This window comes from Drosophila teissieri, chromosome 2R, assembly GCF_016746235.2.
Source record: "Drosophila teissieri strain GT53w chromosome 2R, Prin_Dtei_1.1, whole genome shotgun sequence".
NCBI lineage: Eukaryota > Metazoa > Arthropoda > Insecta > Diptera > Drosophilidae > Drosophila > Drosophila teissieri.
This window is the reverse complement of record NC_053030.1, coordinates 9,107,669-9,125,623: the sequence shown is the minus strand read 5'-3', so window position 1 is coordinate 9,125,623 and position 17,955 is coordinate 9,107,669. Positions and strand designations below refer to the sequence as shown.

Below are 17,955 nucleotides of genomic sequence, written 5' to 3'. Positions count from 1 at the left end.
AAATTTCCTATTTATGTGGGGTCACCTCTCCGTTTCGTTTCGCTTCCGTTTCCGTTTCTGTGCCATTCTCCTCCATTCTTCTCCACTCTGCCAACCAGCAGCAATCGATGAATTGAGCCGATAAAACCCTCGCACACACGCACACCCACACACTCGCACACACACTCGCCGCACAGAGAATGAAACATTTTTCGGTTCTTGTGCACAGACAAAATGCGTTGTTAAACATGTTTTGGGTCAATATCATAAGCCATGATAGTTATAAGCCACAAAATGTTAGACAAACACTTAAGCAGACACTGAACGATGATGGTGGATAGCTGCGCGGGTGGGGGGCAGCTCTGGGATCAGGGGATCAGGGAATCAGGGAATCAGGGGACTCAGCACAAAATCCATTCAATGCCACAATGGACACTGGAAATGTTCCACCTTCGTGGCTCGGTGAAAGGAAGGGTGGCTTTTGGCTTTCATATGGTCATATGGTCTGTCCCGAAAATGAAAACCACAGAAATTGCATTTTTCGTCTCGACAGTTTTGTGGGCTCCCCAAAAACTCAGACAATCCCACATCGCTGTGTGGGTAATAAGTGTGAGTGTGTTTCCGTGTGTGTGTGCTTATTTTGTCATTTACGTGTATCCCTTAATGCGACCCAAAAAATTAGTTTTTATTGTCACACAAGGACAAGGACAGCAGGCAGCTGTGGTAGTAGTAGTGGTAGTAGTGCTAGTTGCGGACTTCAGTTATTAAGCTTTTGTCTTTATTTTATACGTTTTACAATCTCTGTGTCGTCGATGGCACCCACAGCCATGCATGGCCATGGGACAGGGATCAGATCCGATTCCTGGGACAGGACATGTGCGGTCCTTCCAATTGAATGTGTGCGCATTTTGTGGTCGCCTCTAAATGTGCTAAATAATTTTGGCTGTGCCTCTATGTGTGTTCATGGGTTCATGGCTTATGACTCGGATTTCGGGTTTCGATTCAGATCGGAATGAAATGTAATTGCCTACTAAGTGGATGTAGATGGCACGATGGAACTATGGCACGATGGTCAATGCCATTGACTGTTTCGAACTCGGAGTAGTTACTGAAATGTGGCTGCAACTCTTAATTGCGAAACAGAGTGCACACACACACAGGCGCATTTTGCCAGGCATTCATGTGCAAATTGTGATTGTTTCTGGCTCTGCCCCTCGATTACTCGATTTAGTTTAGCTGGAGCAGACCAAGCAGAACGCACCCGATAAGCTGTTACAGAATTTAAAAGCTGAAAACTTTGCCCTGGCTTTAATGCCGGCAATATGGACCACGACATGGAAACACTGGGCCGTTAATAAAGTTCCATTTCGGTTACAGCACACAAAAAATGCAAATCACATTGGCTTCGACTTCGACTTTGGCTTCGGCTTTGAGTTGACTTGACTTTGGGGGAAGAGGGGCGCGAGTCGCTAGAAGTGCGTTAAATTTATTTATTATCATTGTCAGCGTCATCATTTGGGCAAAGTGTCATTTAGGCCGGGCCAAGGCGGCAACATGCCGCAAAATGACGAAACGAAGCGTGAAGGGGAGCAGGCGGCAACAAGGAACCAGGAATAAGGAACCAGGAACAAGGAGAGCCATCGCAATTTGCCTCTGCCGCACAAATAACATCAAGTTCAAAGCTAATGGCGGGGGCAGACAATCTGGGTGGAATGTTGTTGCTGATGGTGGGTTGTTGGGTTGGTGGTAGTGGAGCACCAAGGAGCCATGGAGCCATGGAGCTCGTAATCGAAGCAGGACAGGCAGCGAGAAAGAATACGGAAGACCGAAATTGTAACGAAAGCGAAACGGCGGGGCACAATGCATGTGGCAAGTGGCAAGTGGAAAGTGGCAAAATGTTTGTATAGTCAGGAGCAGGAGCAGGAGCTCGACTGGCGAATGGAGGGTTGGAAATAATGTACGCATTAATTCCTCATTTAAATTCAGCGGCGCGTACAACGCATTAGTTGCCCCGCTCATCTGGGGCATCCCCCGATGCCCCCGATGCTTACTTACTACTTTTTTCGGTTTCCTTTCTTTCTTTCCGATAGCACACTTTTCCGGGCGACACTTTTGGGCTCTCCGCTCTCGAGAGTCCTTCGATTGCCTGCGAGGCAGAAGTGGCGCTCGGGGCGAAAGTGATTGTCCTGCGAACTCCTTTCAAGCAGCACTACTTGTGTGTGTGTGTGTGCCAAGTTCCTTTGCGAAATTAGCATAATGCCTGGAATTATGCAACGCTTTTGCCGACTCTCCAGCTCAGTTGCTTAAGTGCACTTTCCACCCGAAAACAAACAAACAAACTGACAAGCAAACTGACAAACAACTGCAGCGGGCTTTCTGCGGGGCGGGCAGGTCAAGTAAATCAACGCATTACACTTTGTAATGTGGCTGAATAAGCAGGAGAAGTTGCAGAAGTTGGAGAACTTGGAGCAGAAGTTGCGGGTGCGAGGAATCGGAGGAGTTGAAGCGTGTTCGGGTGTAAGTGCAAATGCAGTGATAATGCCAATAATTCAATTATCCCGCTGCGTCCTTGCCCCTGTCGTCTGTCACCTCCTAGCCAGAAGCCATCAGCCCACCCGCTGGCCCACAGCTCCTTGTCTGGCTTATTGTTATTGCCAAATCGAGTGACTAGTGACTGGCTGATATTGTTGCTACTACTGCTGCTGCTGCTGGTGGTGCACTTACAACTCCAGAGATTGCAGCCACTTTCTGCTCCAGCCCCCTCTCGCACACCCTCGTATTAAGAAGTCACTTAGCTGACAGCCAGATAACAAGGAGCTGCATCCCCCTCGCCAGGACTCTTCAGAATGGAGTAAGAAGCAGAAAGGAGGAGGGTGGAAGGTCCTGCACAGCAGGACGTAAATTGAAAACAATAGTTGCAATCCAAACGACACATGAAACGTATCAATCTGTGTGTAATCTCCAGCATGTGTGCATTTGGGCATTGATATAAATATGTAAGCCACATGCTGCAATATGTGCCAAACGTGCTGACCGTAATTTTACACCTGCAATAATTACAATGATTTCGAAAGGAATGTAAACTATGCAATGGAATGTTGGTATGCCTACTTGGCGCCCGAACAGGGACCCAGGCCCACCTTTGTGAATAAATACCATAATTGTAATTCCACTCGTTATGATTGCTTATAAACATGCTGATTCTAATGAGAAAAGCGCTAGGAATTATTATGATTGGATATATTTGCACTTTATATATAGATTTCCATGTATGCCAGCACGTGGCGCCCGAACAGGGACCCAACCCCTGGTTGTCTTGTAGGGAAATCTGGAATCTCGTGTACAATTTGTTTCGGTGGTCGTTAGAAATATCTTTATTTGTGTTTACTGTACAAGCTGATTCATCGTCTTAAAGTGCTTTCTGCGCTTCCACTTGGGGCGGCATTAATTGTTGGCATAATTTCATTACGATTCGTTCATTAAAACTTTCAAAAACGGAGGCGGGCAGCACGACGGCGCAAATGGAAAACGGAAAAATGTTCGGCAAACATTTCCCTCGGGCCGAGCACTTTTCGCTCTCTGCGGAATTATGGCTCATTAAATGACATAATGCAGGCGGCGGCGGAGGAGAAGTCGAAATTGTATTTGTGTAGCGCTCCTTTCGACGCCGGCAGATGCTCCTCGGCACCAAGGTCCTGGATTCTGGATACTGAATACTAAATACTGGATACTGAATACTGGATACTGAGTCCTTGTCCTTGGGGCGTGCTGCTCAGCTTCTGTGGAGGCATTTTTGTAACCGCAGGGCCATTGCCGCCCGCAGCTGCCTGTTAATGTCTTTCTAATACACAGACACGCACCGAGAAGAGGCACACACACTGGGGCACTGAAATCGCAGCGGGACATTCAGGACTTTCAGGACATTCAGGACACTTCGCAGACATGTGCCGCATAGCCGCATAATAGTCACGGCTTGATTTTTTCGCACACAGCACAGCACAGCAGCTTTTGCTTGAGGCATGCGTATGTTCCTTAACTGCCGTTGCGTCTTTTTCAATTACACACATAATTAAATATGCTCCGCCCACCGAAGGCGGCGGCGGCCGGGGGCGTGGCATCCCGCTGGGACAGCCCCAAAAGCCAGCGGTATTTTCCATCCCAGTGCGTGCCAGGACAAGGACGTGTGTGCGAGTGTGTGTTACTGTGTGTGAGTGTGGCAAGCAGACAAATAATCAAAATCTCTCCCAATTGTGCGATATTCCGCCCATCCATATCCATCCACCACCACCACCACCACCACCACATCGCATTTGTGGACTTTAATAAACATGCAGGATAATTAAATTTAATCGCATGCTTTTATTTTACATTAGCATGTGTGGGCACACACACACACACACACACTGGCAGCCCCGGCAAATGACAGACTCTATTTGCTGTGGCCAAATTCAATTTGCCACCAAAGTCCTGGATCGCTCGGATCGCTTGGTCCTTGGGCAAACATTTCATCTCATCCGGTTTGGCTCAAAATTTTATTTGCTCGAGCCGCACACAATGGCAGCTCTCTTGAGAACTCAAATGCTCTAGACTCGGCAAACAATTTGCGGCTAGATAATTGCAAAAATTTAAGGATTTCGTTTCAGTATTCCTTCGCCTTCTCCAACTTCACATTGTGCAGGCGGAGGCTCAGTTCACAAGCGTTTCCCCAATAACAAGTTTAGCCTAAAAGTGTGCCAACATCCTCCCCGCACTTGCAAATTACGGGGAGAGTTTCTGTTCTGGTCTGGTCTGGTTGGGTCTGGTAATCTGTGAGCCAATAAATTTATGCCGAAATATGTCTATTCCGTTCTTTTTTCCGGCTTGTCAAAATGCGGGTTCCACTTTGCCGGGGGGATATAAATACAATTTGCAGGTTTTAATAACCGCAGCTGTCACCACATCGCCTAAGTGCATCGCATAAACCAGCTCAGAGTTAAAACCCAGTTCCGGGAAAGTCCAAAAAGTGGAAAAAAGCAAATGGGAAATGGAGAATGGCGAATGGCGAATGGTGAATGCTGAATGGGAAATGGGGAACCACAATTTAGGATCACAAAACAGGAGCCGGAATAGAAATAGAAAACGAAACAGAAACAGAAACATAGGGCAGACGGCAAATAAACGCCACGGAAATGAGGATTTTTATGTGGCCCAAAGTGGAGCGACATAAATTGCTGGCAAAAAGTGCGCAAAAGTGTTTTGTTGTCACCCTCGCCTCGCAGCTGTAATATGGACTTTTGTCCCGCACTTCCACGCATCGCAGACGGGCAAATAAATTTCTATTAAACACAAATGAGCAGCAGGAAAAAGTAAAAAAGTTTTCCTAAGAAAGTGGAAAAGTTTTGCTCGCACACACATGGTGGGAAAATGTTTTGCTCCCTTTCGGAGAAGTTTGCGCCAACAATAATTATGTTGATTACAACAAAGAGTCAACTTTTAGCCTCTTCAATCTGCTGCTAAGTGTACTTCTTGCTGTTGTTAAGGGCTTAAGTAGGAAACCCGTCAATATCCATAATTATATACATACAGGCACGTTGTTTACGGGGGAATTACGCATATTATTCAACGCAACTGCCAAATTGTTGGCCATAAAACCCACTAGTCGGCTTATACTCGTTTAATCTGGCTTCCTTGTCGAATATGTTTGCACCATGAATTATTAACACTGCCACATTGAGGCCCATGGAAGACTGGCAGGTATTTGAGAGTGACGGTTAGCAAGTGGTTGCAATTAGATTGTGCACTTATCAATAATAATTCGCATTTTCGAATCCATTTGCACCGCCCACAGAGCATGCAATACTCGCCTGTGGTTTTCCCATTAATTAAAATCCATGCATTTAGTTGTTGGCCAACTTCTAACTGGCCAGCAACAATACCAATACCAGCCGTCCTGGCAACACTGCTAATTAGCCTAATTGCCAGCCAGCCAGCCAGAGATAGAGGATAATTGGGCTTTAGCCGGGCGACCAACTCGCCACGTTGTTGTGCCACCCAAAAAACAGCCAGCTGAGCTGTCATTGTTTTCTATAAATTGGCCAGGACCTGAACTGCACTCCCGCCGGCCATCAATCAGGTGTTCCAAGGTGCGAGTATCTGTATCTACACGGCGTCCTTGTTCGCCGGCAGCAATTTGAAAGTCGCGTCTAATCTTTGGCCTGTTGGCCCACGTGATTTGTTTGCAGCATCGCCGTGGCCGGGAGCAGCGAGAGCGGCGGGGCATAAATCAAAATGCCATTTTTGATAGTACTTCCCTTGGCCACCTGCCACCCTGCAACCTGCCACCCCTCCTGGAACGCCCCCCGATGGCCCCCAAAACAATATATCAAATTGCTTTTGCATTGCGCGCATGTAACATTTTATTTAGATTTCAGCTCAAAGATTGCCCCCCGCCAGCATTGTCTGAGTGAAAATGGAGGAGGAAAAGCGGGCGGAAAATGCACCGGCAGCAGCAGCCGCCCATTAATCATGTGTTGTGTGTGCTGAGGCCAAAACCGAAAGTCTAAGCCCGATCCTGGGACCCTCCGCCATTATCCCGATTCATAAACCATTATAGTTTTCCCCGTTCTCGGGCTTCTCGGGCTTTGTGCGGCTTTCGGGGCAGAAAGGGTTGCGCAAATTTATGTGTTGCAATTATTTTCTTGAAATAACACTTCAAGTGATTTACGCGGCGGGCATGTGTGAGATCCTGGAACATGGTCAGAGCGGTCCTTGGTCTCCCTTGGTCTCCCTGGTCGCCTCGACCCTTCTGCTGATGCGGCTGCTTATTCCGTGTCATTGGTTTTCCGCTTTTCTGCGCTTTGCATCGCACTTAATAAGATTTGTTAGCAGCCCCAATCAAATCGGAATTTCCCGAATTGGGGTCCTCTACAAATGGCCGTTCATGTGTCCAATTTGTGGCTGACTTGGGTGACTTGGCTGACTTTAAGTGGGATGCCATTTCCCCCCAGTCAGTGCCTCAAAAGGGATACCGCCCCTTATTGGCAGCAGTGCATCGAAGGGGCGTGGCACGTGCCGGCGGCATGTTTGCAGTTTGCTGTTTACCGTGCGCACACCACTTGCAACGAGTCGCGAAATGAGTCCGCTCGACTGGAGCGCAGATCAAAGGCACCGCCCGCCGGCGACGCACCACCCATCCACCTGCCCACCCACCTGATGGGTGAACCACCCACTATAGGGAGCCACCTGGCGGTGGCTTTCATGTGCACTTAATTGTCGCCTCCATTAGGCAAAGTCAGGCGGCCGAAAGTATGCAAGCGGCGATAAATTCAGTGCGCAAAATTATTACCTGTAATTGCGACAGGCATAAAGCATAAAGCATAATTTGAAATTTATGTTTATGTTGCTGGCCGCGGGCAGCCTCCCTAAATTATCGGCTTAATGTGCCCGAAAATGCCGAAATGCCGGCAATGTGTAAGCCCGGCAAATTGAATTGGGCCACAGCAGCCATTAGCCGCCCTTACCCCCCTTACCACACTTACCTCTCTTAACTTCCTAATGGACCGACTTTCATGAACTTTCGCTTTTTGCCTGTTCCATTTGCAGACCTGCTACGAACTGGAGCGCTATCTGCGGGACGAGCCGAAGCTGCAGAAGAAGATGCACGGCAGCCTGGACAATCCGTGGGACATCTTCTCCACACAGGCCCGCCTGCTCGAGGAGCTGAAGATCAAGGACCAGCACCTGGACACGATCTCGACCACCTCCTCGGTCTCGTCCAACTGCTCGGGCGCCTCCTGGGACAGCAACGGCTCCCAGGCGCTCAGCTGCTCGGTGCTGGTCAAGCAGGAGCGGATCGACGAGGAGGACGACGACGTGGGCTGCGACGACAAGCTGAGCGTGCTGCTCGCTGCCCCGCCCTCGGCCATCTCCCCCAATCCCAGCATCGGCAGCGCCGGCAACATGACGCCCACCAGCATCAGCCACAGCATCAGCAGCAGCAGCAATAGCAATAGCAACAGCATTGGCCACGGCATCACCAGCAGCAGCAGCAGCCACATCCTCGCCAGTCCGCTGAGCAGCCTGGGCAGCGGCAGCACCATCACAGTGAGTTCCCGCAACAGCTCGGCGCCGGGCATCAAGGTGCGCGTGGTGCAGGCCAAGAGTCACCCGGGCAGCAATGCGAGGATGCACCTGGGCCATGTGCAGGACTTTGTGCTGCCCACGCTCACGCCGCCCTCGTCGCCGGAGTCCAACCTGCGCAGCCACAACTACGCCCAGCAGCTGGAGGCCAACGACCTGGCGGCACTGATACAGCAGCAGCAGCAACAGCAGCAGCAACAGCAGCAGCAGCAGCAGTCGCATCCACAGCCCAGCAACGCCACACCCGCTACAGCAATCCTGCGCTTCACCAGCCAGAGCAATCCCACGATGACGCAACTGCAGCAGCAGCAGCAGCAGCTGGCCGTCCAGCATCTGAGCATATCGCCCCAGGCCCTGGGCCACACCAGCAGCACCGGCGGCAGCAACTCGCCCAAGAGCAGCAGCAGCAGCCACAGCAGCAACAGCAGCAGCAGCAGCCACAGTAGCAGCAGCAGCAGCATCAGCAGCAGCAGCAGCAGCGGCAGCAGCGACCAGCCGACACACAGCAACATTCCGCGCAGCACCATCGTCCGGCTGACGACGGCGAACGGGAAGCCGGGAGCGGCTGGCATCAGTCTGGCCCGCGTCATCCAGATGCAGAACAACGGCAATGCCAATGTCGCCGCCGTGCTCAGTGCGGCAGCCAACAGCAGCAGCAACAGCAACACCAACGGCAGCAGCAACACCAGCAGCAACAGCAACAGCAACACGGCGACGCCGCAGCAACAGGTGCTGTCGCAACGGGCTGAAAAGTCGGCGAATGGTGAGTTTGGCAACACTTGACCCAGTTGAGGTGCTCATCCTTCGCTTTTCTTTTGTTTTGCCACCCGCAGGCTCCTCGAAACCGCACCACCCGCGCCAACATCACAGCGATCACAGCCCGGACGCCAAGCGGCGGATACACAAGTGCCAATTCCTGGGCTGCAAAAAAGTCTACACGAAGAGCTCGCACCTGAAGGCCCACCAAAGAACGCACACAGGTGAGTTGCCCCGAAATATGAATGCCCTGAATGAGTGCGGCGAGAAGTGCGTGTGATGTGTGTGCGATGTGTGTGCCACTGACAGATCCGAATTTCCAACTGCCACAGTCGGCAATTAAAAGCGTGTGCCCCGGGAGGAGGCCGGAAAATCCCCGGCTCACCTGACCGCTGCTCCTGCCCAATAAATCAGAGGCCTGCGACAACAATGTCCTCGGCAGAGTTCCCTGCGACAGGCAGGAGTGACATGTTGCGTTGTTTGCGCGACACCGTCCTTTGTCCAGGCTCCACTCTCCACTTTCCACATTCCACAGCCTTGCAGTCGCGGCGGGAAAACTGGGCACAAACATGCAATGGGCGGATGATGCAAGCGGATGGTGCAAGGAGAGGGGCAGGGGAGTTGGGGCACCGGCAATTGGGCACCAAAAACAACCTCATCGCCTGACAGCAGACGATGCTTGAAATTTCAATAAAAATCGCATAATTCAAACATGAAATATTGGTCACACACACACACACACACACACACACTCGTGCGGCAAGCGTTGAAATGTAATTTTATTACAACCACATTCGAACTTCGAACACGAGAGAGCAAATCTATTGATTTGAATGGGGGATGGTGGTTAGATGTGCGTTGCGTGTGTGCTTACAAGGGCTTTGCCAGCGAACACTTAACCCATAAAATAGAAAACCAAAATCCATTTCAAGTTCTGCCAAAAAGTGGGCAAAAAAGTTTGCAGTTGCTGGCGAACAACATTTGTGCGCATTCAGTTAAAATTTGTGCACTCAGAAGAAAAGGGCAAGTCGTTACTCCCATTTTCAAAAGGGTTTTGGTTTGGTTTGGTTTTATATCATAACCAGAAGAACATTTCTAGCTAGACCTTTGTGGCCTTCCGTGCTACTAACTTTCAGTAGGAATGCCTGATTTCTCTATCTGCACAACTGGGAGCTTGCTTTATGAATTGTGGTGGATTCATTCTTTGTTTTGGCTTGTCAGTTTTGGGCTCGGGGAATAAAAGGGTGGCGGTGGCACCAACAAATCATTTGGCACGCACTCAACTGCCAGGCAAATGATTTCGCAATGCCGTTGCCAAGCGATTCGTCCCGAAGAAGGCCGCCTTTCTGGAGCATTCTGCCGAATCGAAGATACCCTGGCTAACTGGCCAAAGAGCAACTCGAATGGCCGATGTGTGTGGATTTGTTTACTTATGCATGCAAGTGTTGGCATTGCCTGGTCCCAACTCCCAAGTCCCAAGTCGCATTTGGTTCTTTGCAAGCCGGGCATGTTTGGTCCGCAAATGAAATTCAGGCCTCGCAAATTTCTCACTCAAGTCGACAATGGCTGTGTGTGTGTAGTGCCATGACTATGACTATGGCAGTGTGGGCTTGTTTGTTCAGAGCCCGAATGTTGGTCAAAGTTGCTCGGTTCCTGCTGGAATGGCCCCTTGAAGGCGTGGCACATACTCGCAAGGAAGATTCATGTGCAGCTCAAGGCTTAGGCCCACTTGCCACTTGCCACTTTGTGGCGAGTGTCAACAGCAGCAACTTTCTGTGACGGCCGCAGGATATTGCTCAATTTATAAATTTACTTTGGCCCCGGGCGCTGGGGCTTAACATTTTAATTAACATCGAATTCCGGACCTGCCGCCGCTGTTGTTTGCCTTGCCACAGGAAGGCCAAAAGCCTTTGGCCCAATAAAAATCCATAACAGTCAAAGTTTTGCTAATAACTCTCAGTTTATCTTGGGCGAAACCGAAGAAGAAGCGCCCTTCGTCCTGTTGGCGCCTCGTTTTGTTGCCTCAACAGCTTTAAGTGTTAATTTTGTTTTGCGAGGAAAACTTCTATAGTGCTTGAACCTGAGGAGTTTTTAATTAATTACACATGTTCAACTACTGGCAAGTGCAGCGGGGCAGATAGCGAAGCCCGGTGAGACCAATAAATCAAAAGCCAAGGTGTTGGCCCGGCGATAAGATTGAAACATTTGATTTGGCCCCGAAAGGCGAAAAAAGCGAGAAACGGGCAAAAAGAATTTTATGAAAGGAGCTGGGCGGAAAAAGGAAAACGTAATTATTTTAATGATACCATGGAGACCAGGCGAGGTTTTTAAATTAAACAAAACATAATGAATTACGTTTTTTGCATGGCAAATGAAGCTCAATTCAGCTCAGCTCAGCCCAGTTCAGTTTAGCTGGCCGGAGAATTTCATTAGAGCGCCTAGATGGAGGGGATTCTTTAAATGTTGTCGCATTTGAAAAGCGGACGCATGCGAATAATTGATGACGAGCTATTATTTAGTTGCCAAACAGTGTCCTTGAACATTTTCCCGGGGAATTTGGGCGGAACAGACAGTGAAATTAATTTGATTTGGCTTTTCGAGCGCACTTCCTGCATTTCCTCCTGTGGCTTTTGCCCTCTATCCGCTTCCATTTCCATTTGCATTTCCATTCGCCCGTCGCCATTTAATTAGAAACCCATTCGAGCACACTGGCCACACACACACACACACTCAGATACAAAGATAGATAGATATATATATATTTATCGGCCCAATTGAATATCAATTAAAGCGACATTTGGCGAAATAAAATCCAGCTCGCAAACTTTGGCCACAAACGATTTCAATTAGTTAAACGCGGGCGACTATAAAAGTGCCAGAGTGGCATGCAACCAGAGTCTGGAAAAGCCGGGAAAGCTGGCAAGAGCTGGCAGAAGCAGGAAAAGCAGGAAAAGCGCCGAGACGCCGAAGCCGTTAAGAAAAGATTACAAGTGCAATCAAGTGAAAAGACGCAAACAGACCATAAAAATTGTGTTGAGTGCAAAAGCCGAGAAGGCATCGAGCAGCTCCATAAAAAGGCGAGCCACCGAGGAAAAGGGATTCCTCAGCCATTTTCCCAACGCCTTCACCTCCTCCCCCACCATTTTCACATCGCATGTCCCGCCGGTGCATTCTTTCCTATTGCCGGGCGAAATTAAAACCCAGCGCCAAGTGAAATTTATAAAATATTAACTGGCTCCATTCGCTGCTCCGTCGCTCCGTTGCTCCTTTTTTCCTTTACTCTTTTGCTAAGCGGCTGCATTGGCGGTCCTCCATCGTGGCCGCCTCCTTATTGCCTTTAAACAAGTTGCAAGTGCTGGCTTTATGGCCTGCCAGGGCCACAGAATCGCATTGAATCGCAGCTGAAACTATCAATATATATGCGGACAAACGGCTGAGGTTAAGTCTTAACTGCGTTCGGCTCAATAAATTAACATGGCGACGTCTCGGCGCGATTGGAGGAAATAAAAGCAGGCGAAAATCGCTTAACCCAGTTGCCGATTGGCTGGCTGGCTGGCTGACTGGCTTTTTCGCTTTTCGGCGTTTTGGCCCTGCCCGTGGAGCTAACAATGTCAGCTCAGATGACTTGCCATGAAAACTAATTAAAGGGCTGCACTGCACCGCTGCAAAGGGCGGGAAAACGCGAAAGCGGAAAGCCATCTTGCTCCACATGCGCGGTCATTGCATACTTTTGGGCCTGGCCCGCTGAAATGGCCAATATCCAGAGCCTGAGTAATGGCCAGCTATTGAGCCAGGTCCGCCGGGTGCTGCCAAAAGGGTAGGGAGAGGGTATGCTGATTATCCAAACCATATATTCGCATACTAAATGGATAATAGTTTAATTTTAACTAGGGCTTTCTCAACAGCCAAGTAGGCAGTTCTCGTGAAAAACATAGTTCATTAAACTGTAACTCGTTCGGAATGATTAATTATACTACACTCTATACTTCTATATTTAAATTCTTTTAAAAGAGGGTATCCAATTAGTCAGCTATTGCTGCATCGCCTGCGTTTTGTTGTTGGCTCGTTTCGGTTTCATTTCATTTCGTTTTTGGTTTCGTTTCGTTTTGCCGGGCCACTTCAATGGCCAGATAACACGGCCATTTTGGGTGCTTTATCGCTGCTTTTGGCCCTCGGATTGCCGACCGCCCGCTGCCAGCTCTTTTGCCGTTTAAATGCACTTCAATACGAGACTCTTGGGGGTCGCATCCTAGATCTCTGGGCCTGCACTTTGTGCATTTGACGCTGATTTACACAGCCAGAGCAGCCAAAGCAGCCAGAGGATGGCAGGGGTATGGCCAGAAACAGAGAAAAACTGATAAAGAGCGAGAGCAGTGTGGCCAACAAACTGCCAAAGACAACGATATGTGTGCGAGTGTGCATTTCCTTATTTATTGCCAAATGCTTCGATTCCCAAACAGTTCTGACAACATGCCAAAGTCCAAGTGGCTGTCACCCGCACTTACTCCCATTAGACGCACCTACGTGCAGCACTCTGCAACACAATCACTACTCACCAAGGTATTCATTATCAACAACATATTTATTTAGCCATAGAAATGGGCAACTATTTCTTAAAGAGGTTTCACTATATTCAACAAACAAATCAAGATCATTATTGAACATATAATAGCTCACACTTTGCTTGCTCAACCTACATGGTTATCAATGAATGAGTACCAATACCTTCCCCAATTATGTATTTGCTACCACAAAATGGAAGAATATCTCTCGAAAATTCCCAAAGAGCTATGAAAAACTGAAAAGTTAAAAACAAGTATGATCGATACGGGGGCGTTCACGGACAAATTTATCAAGAACTCGCCCACACACTTCCAGTGGCACAAGCACGAGACTTGAGCTATGGCCAAGTGTAAACAAATGGAAATTAAGACAGCCGGCAAGTCCAGGGCCCGGTCAGCGGAAGGGTTGGAAAGCTGGGAGAGGGGAAAACGGCGGCGGGAAAATGGGAGGAAAGCCGCAAGTGCATAATGTGAAATTGAGCACGGAAATATCACACATTTCCGCATGCATTACGTTTTAAGCCAAGTCTATATCTGTGTGAGTGTGTGTGTGTGTGTGGTATGCGTTACAAAGTTTTCCACTCAGCTTTATGCATTTTTCTTGGCTGTCGTCGTCTACTTGCCGGTTATCTCGCTCCATTTTCCATCTTTTTTTCTGCTTCTCCAGCGGCAGCAACGGCGGCAATTTCCTGCCTCGGCTGCTGTTTGTCTTTTAAACTGAAATAATTTTCCCATTTCTTTTTTTTCGGGGTTCGGGCTGGGTTTTCGTATTTTTTCAGTGTGCTCTGGCACTGGCCGGTTTTACACCCCGCTCTATTCAGGTCGTTCTCTGCTCTGGCCCTCGCATTTTTAGGTTCCTCTTCGCTTTTTTGTTGCTTTGTGTGAAATTACAACTTCTGCATTTCCTTTTCCTTTCGCCTGGCTGGTTTTCGCCATGGCTCTGTTTCTGATTCCGATTCTGGCCCTGGCTCTGTTTCAGTTTCAGTTGCTGTTTCTGGTTCGGGATCCTGCGCTGGTTGGCTTTTGGCGCTACTCGGCTTGTATCCTTTGAGGCTTTTGGCACGCATGAAAAATGTTGGCAAGGGACCGCGCTTGGCACACCGTCGACGCCGACTTTAGCATCTTTTCGTTTCGTTTTGGTTCGGTTTTAATTTTACAGTTTTTCATTTTTAATTGTCTTAAATTCCTGACTGCTTGTGCGTTTTGCCCGCTTTACCCGTTTTTCCACCGCCCTCTGTTTACTCGTGTTTTACTTTATGCATATTTCTCGTCTGTGGAGCGCCAGCGTCGAAAAAGTTTTTTCATTTGGCAGGCGCGTGCTAAATAAAAAATGTTTCCCCAAACTCTAGCCAAACCCTTTCTTCCTCCCAGAGCACGCATATTTATGCGCTTTATTGTTTGTGCTGCAGCAGCAAAGCAGCGGAGAAATTGCAGCCACTTTCCACTGCGGCAGTTTCAGGACACTGGGAAAAATCTCCTTCATTCAAGACGTTTTTGGATATTTGGGTGAGATGCAAGTCTTACCACAAGTAAGCAACCCGAATACGGCGATGCTTTGCCGGCAAATGGTGCCCGACCATCGGACGTCTCTACTTCAGCGCCAGTCTGAATAGTTTTTTGTCTTTTTTTGTTTATTAATATATAAGTATGGGTACTTAATAATAAATCCAAACAGTATAGTAGAATTTTAAGCCGAAATAGGACAGCTATAATGCAAAACGTAACACAAATAGTACAAGATAGAACAATATGCTCTAGACCCATGATTTTTGAGCAGTATTTTCGTGCACATTTTAGTTTTGCCATTGTGGATGTAACTTATTTAATAAGAGTTTTCCGCCTTCCCTTCCCGTTGCAGGTGAAAAGCCGTACAAGTGCTCCTGGGAGGGCTGCGAATGGAGGTTTGCGAGGAGCGACGAGCTGACCCGCCACTACCGCAAACACACAGGTGCAAAGCCGTTCAAGTGCCGCAACTGCGATCGCTGCTTCTCGAGGTCCGATCACCTGGCGCTGCACATGAAGCGCCACATGTGAGGCGAGATTTAAGCAGGGCCATCCGGAGAAGCCGGGAAATCCAGAGGCGGAGGGGAGGAGGAGGAATCCAGCGGAAACTGTGTGCCATCAAGGAACGATGAAAAACTTGCGAAACGCTAATCAAAACCACTTTATTCGTGGAGCAGAGAGGGGTGTGAAAGTAATCGAGGAAAGTAAAGCAACTAGGAAAACATCACAACACAGCACAAAGATGGAAATTCATGTTCTCTGATTCCGATTGACATTTGTGTTGCCATTATTGTCGCCGTTATCGTTTTCGTTATCATATGGTTATCGTCGTTATCGTTTCAATTGCAAATTCGATTTGTTTCAATGCCTTGCTAAGAATAAGTTTAAGCTTTAGCAGCCTGATCGCATTTCCCCAATCACACCTAGCATTTAGCCGCAAGTTCTGAACAAACAGCAAAAATTGTGTACAATTTACCAAAGCTAAGCTGATTTCTTTAATTAGTAAAGCAGCAACAAAAATCCAGCATTTGCTAAAAAAATACAAAAAAAATAGTAACTTAATTAAAAATAATATTTTTGTTTTCATAATGTGAACACTGCCAAAATGAAAATGTAAAAAAAAGCAAACAAAAAAAACAAAACAAAAAACTAAAAGCTAGAAAAAATATATGTACATGTAAAGAATTATGATAAGTAATTAGTTTCATACGTCAGCATCAGTAAATAGAAACACAAATATTACAAGAAAAGAGTAAAAGTGCAAAATATGTTTTAAACAAAACGAAAGAAAACAGAAATCGATGGAAATGCTTATTTTCTTAATTTAATTTTAAATGTATTTTAAGTGTTGCCTAGGTCTGAAAAGTTTCACATTTCACCGCACCACTCAAAATTGAAAACATTAAACACAACGTTTATTGAATGCCTAAATTAAATATAATTGATATTCGGAATACGACATAGACGCAATTTTGTTGCTCTGTTTTTATTGAATATACGTAATTATTTAATGTAAACAATTTCTCTTATGCATTGCCTAAGTGATGGAAAGTATTACAAACACATTTTGATATGTATACCTAATTTAATCAAATCAAAATTTGTATTCTCAATCGAAACAAAATTTACCTTCGACCTAACATACAAATTCTTCTTTACGTGCCTCATTAATGTTAATTTAAACAAATCAATCAATTCAATTCCCTTTAGCTAAGCCACATTTTTTTCGGAACCCTTTTGATTTGCGGTAGACTTAAAATTTCATTGGATCTTTTATTTTTTGCGTGCTGCTTCTTATTTTGTAGCTTATCATTTCCTCGTTCTTGTTTATAATGATTTGTTTATTTTTAATTATTTTTAAATAAAGAAAAGTATGTGAAAAGCGAATGCTTCCACGGACTTATCATTTTGTAGTACACCAGCACCCCTCAGCAAATGAAACACGACATCAAAGTATACAACGTTGATCGAGACATCGGTCAATCATTATGGTTTGTGTGATGAGAAATTCTGTGATCCAGAGAACAACAACAACAAAATAGCTAAGGCAAAGAAAAATAAGGGAAAACCAAAACAAAACCAATGGCAAGCAGGAAATCAACTGCAGCACACATGCACTAAAATGCTATAGGAAAACGTATGGGGCTCAGAAAGGATGCAGTCCTCTCCAATTGTTCCCAAAAAAAGAGGAGCTCAAGAATTTAGAAGAGCTCCTGATATATATATATGAATGTTTATGTACATACAAACACGAAATACAGTTTGACTCCTTTTCTAGCTTTATTCTCACCGATTGTCGATGTGTGGAGAATTTTGAGGATTTCGACTGTAATCGTGGTCGAAGTCACTATGTACCGTGTTGCTTGTGCTTTGTGTCATTTGAGTGTTATCGTATTTGTATTTGTATGTATCTGTATCTGTATATCATCAGATCGACTCGCCACAAAACGGATAATCCCAATAGACCCCAAGGGGTTCTTCCAGTTCCAGAATCCCGTTTGGCTTCCAAGCGAAAATTGCACTGAACAATACTTAATGAATACGTGAAAACCGAAATCGAAATCCAAATCCAAAACCAATACCAATACGATGTGTCAAAAATGCTTCAATCAGTTTAGTCTAACTTTTGAGAGAAAACCGAAACGAAAAACCGAAACAGTAAAATAGAAATCCCGAATATATAAAATATTTTGTATAGAAAACCTTTAAACTAAAATCGAAAGCGTAAATTTAGATCCTAAAGCAGATATTGGATAGTCACGAGAGTCACGCAGAGTGAGCGGCAGTATAGAAATGGATAAACAAGAATATATATATATATGTATTTTACAACCGAAGAAGTGTATTTTAAAATGAGAAAAAAAATTAAACAAAATTATTGTGTAAAAAGGTAAAACAAAATGAAAGACTGGTCAACGAGGTGTTCCGCGTTTATGCAACAATTGCAAAATAGAAAAAGTAAACAAATATATATATATATATATATGTGTGTACACGCACGAGTGTATTCGAGATTTCGAACCCGAAGGATTAAGAT

The 17,955-nt window shown here is 46.6% G+C and overlaps 1 protein-coding gene across 1 annotated transcript in view; it reads left to right on the top strand.

Moving 5' to 3' along the window:
- LOC122612554 (Krueppel-like factor luna) overlaps window positions 1-16,651 on the top strand; it is a 113,608-nt gene extending 96,957 nt beyond the window's left edge. Inside the window, exons 3-5 of the mRNA XM_043786257.1 lie at window positions 7,561-8,860; window positions 8,931-9,077; window positions 15,274-16,651. Of these exons, the coding sequence (XP_043642192.1) occupies window positions 7,561-8,860; window positions 8,931-9,077; window positions 15,274-15,449 (1,623 nt within the window). The 3' untranslated portion in view covers window positions 15,450-16,651. The remainder of the gene's footprint in view (window positions 1-7,560; window positions 8,861-8,930; window positions 9,078-15,273) is intronic.
- The last annotated feature ends 1,304 nt before the right edge of the window (window positions 16,652-17,955 follow it).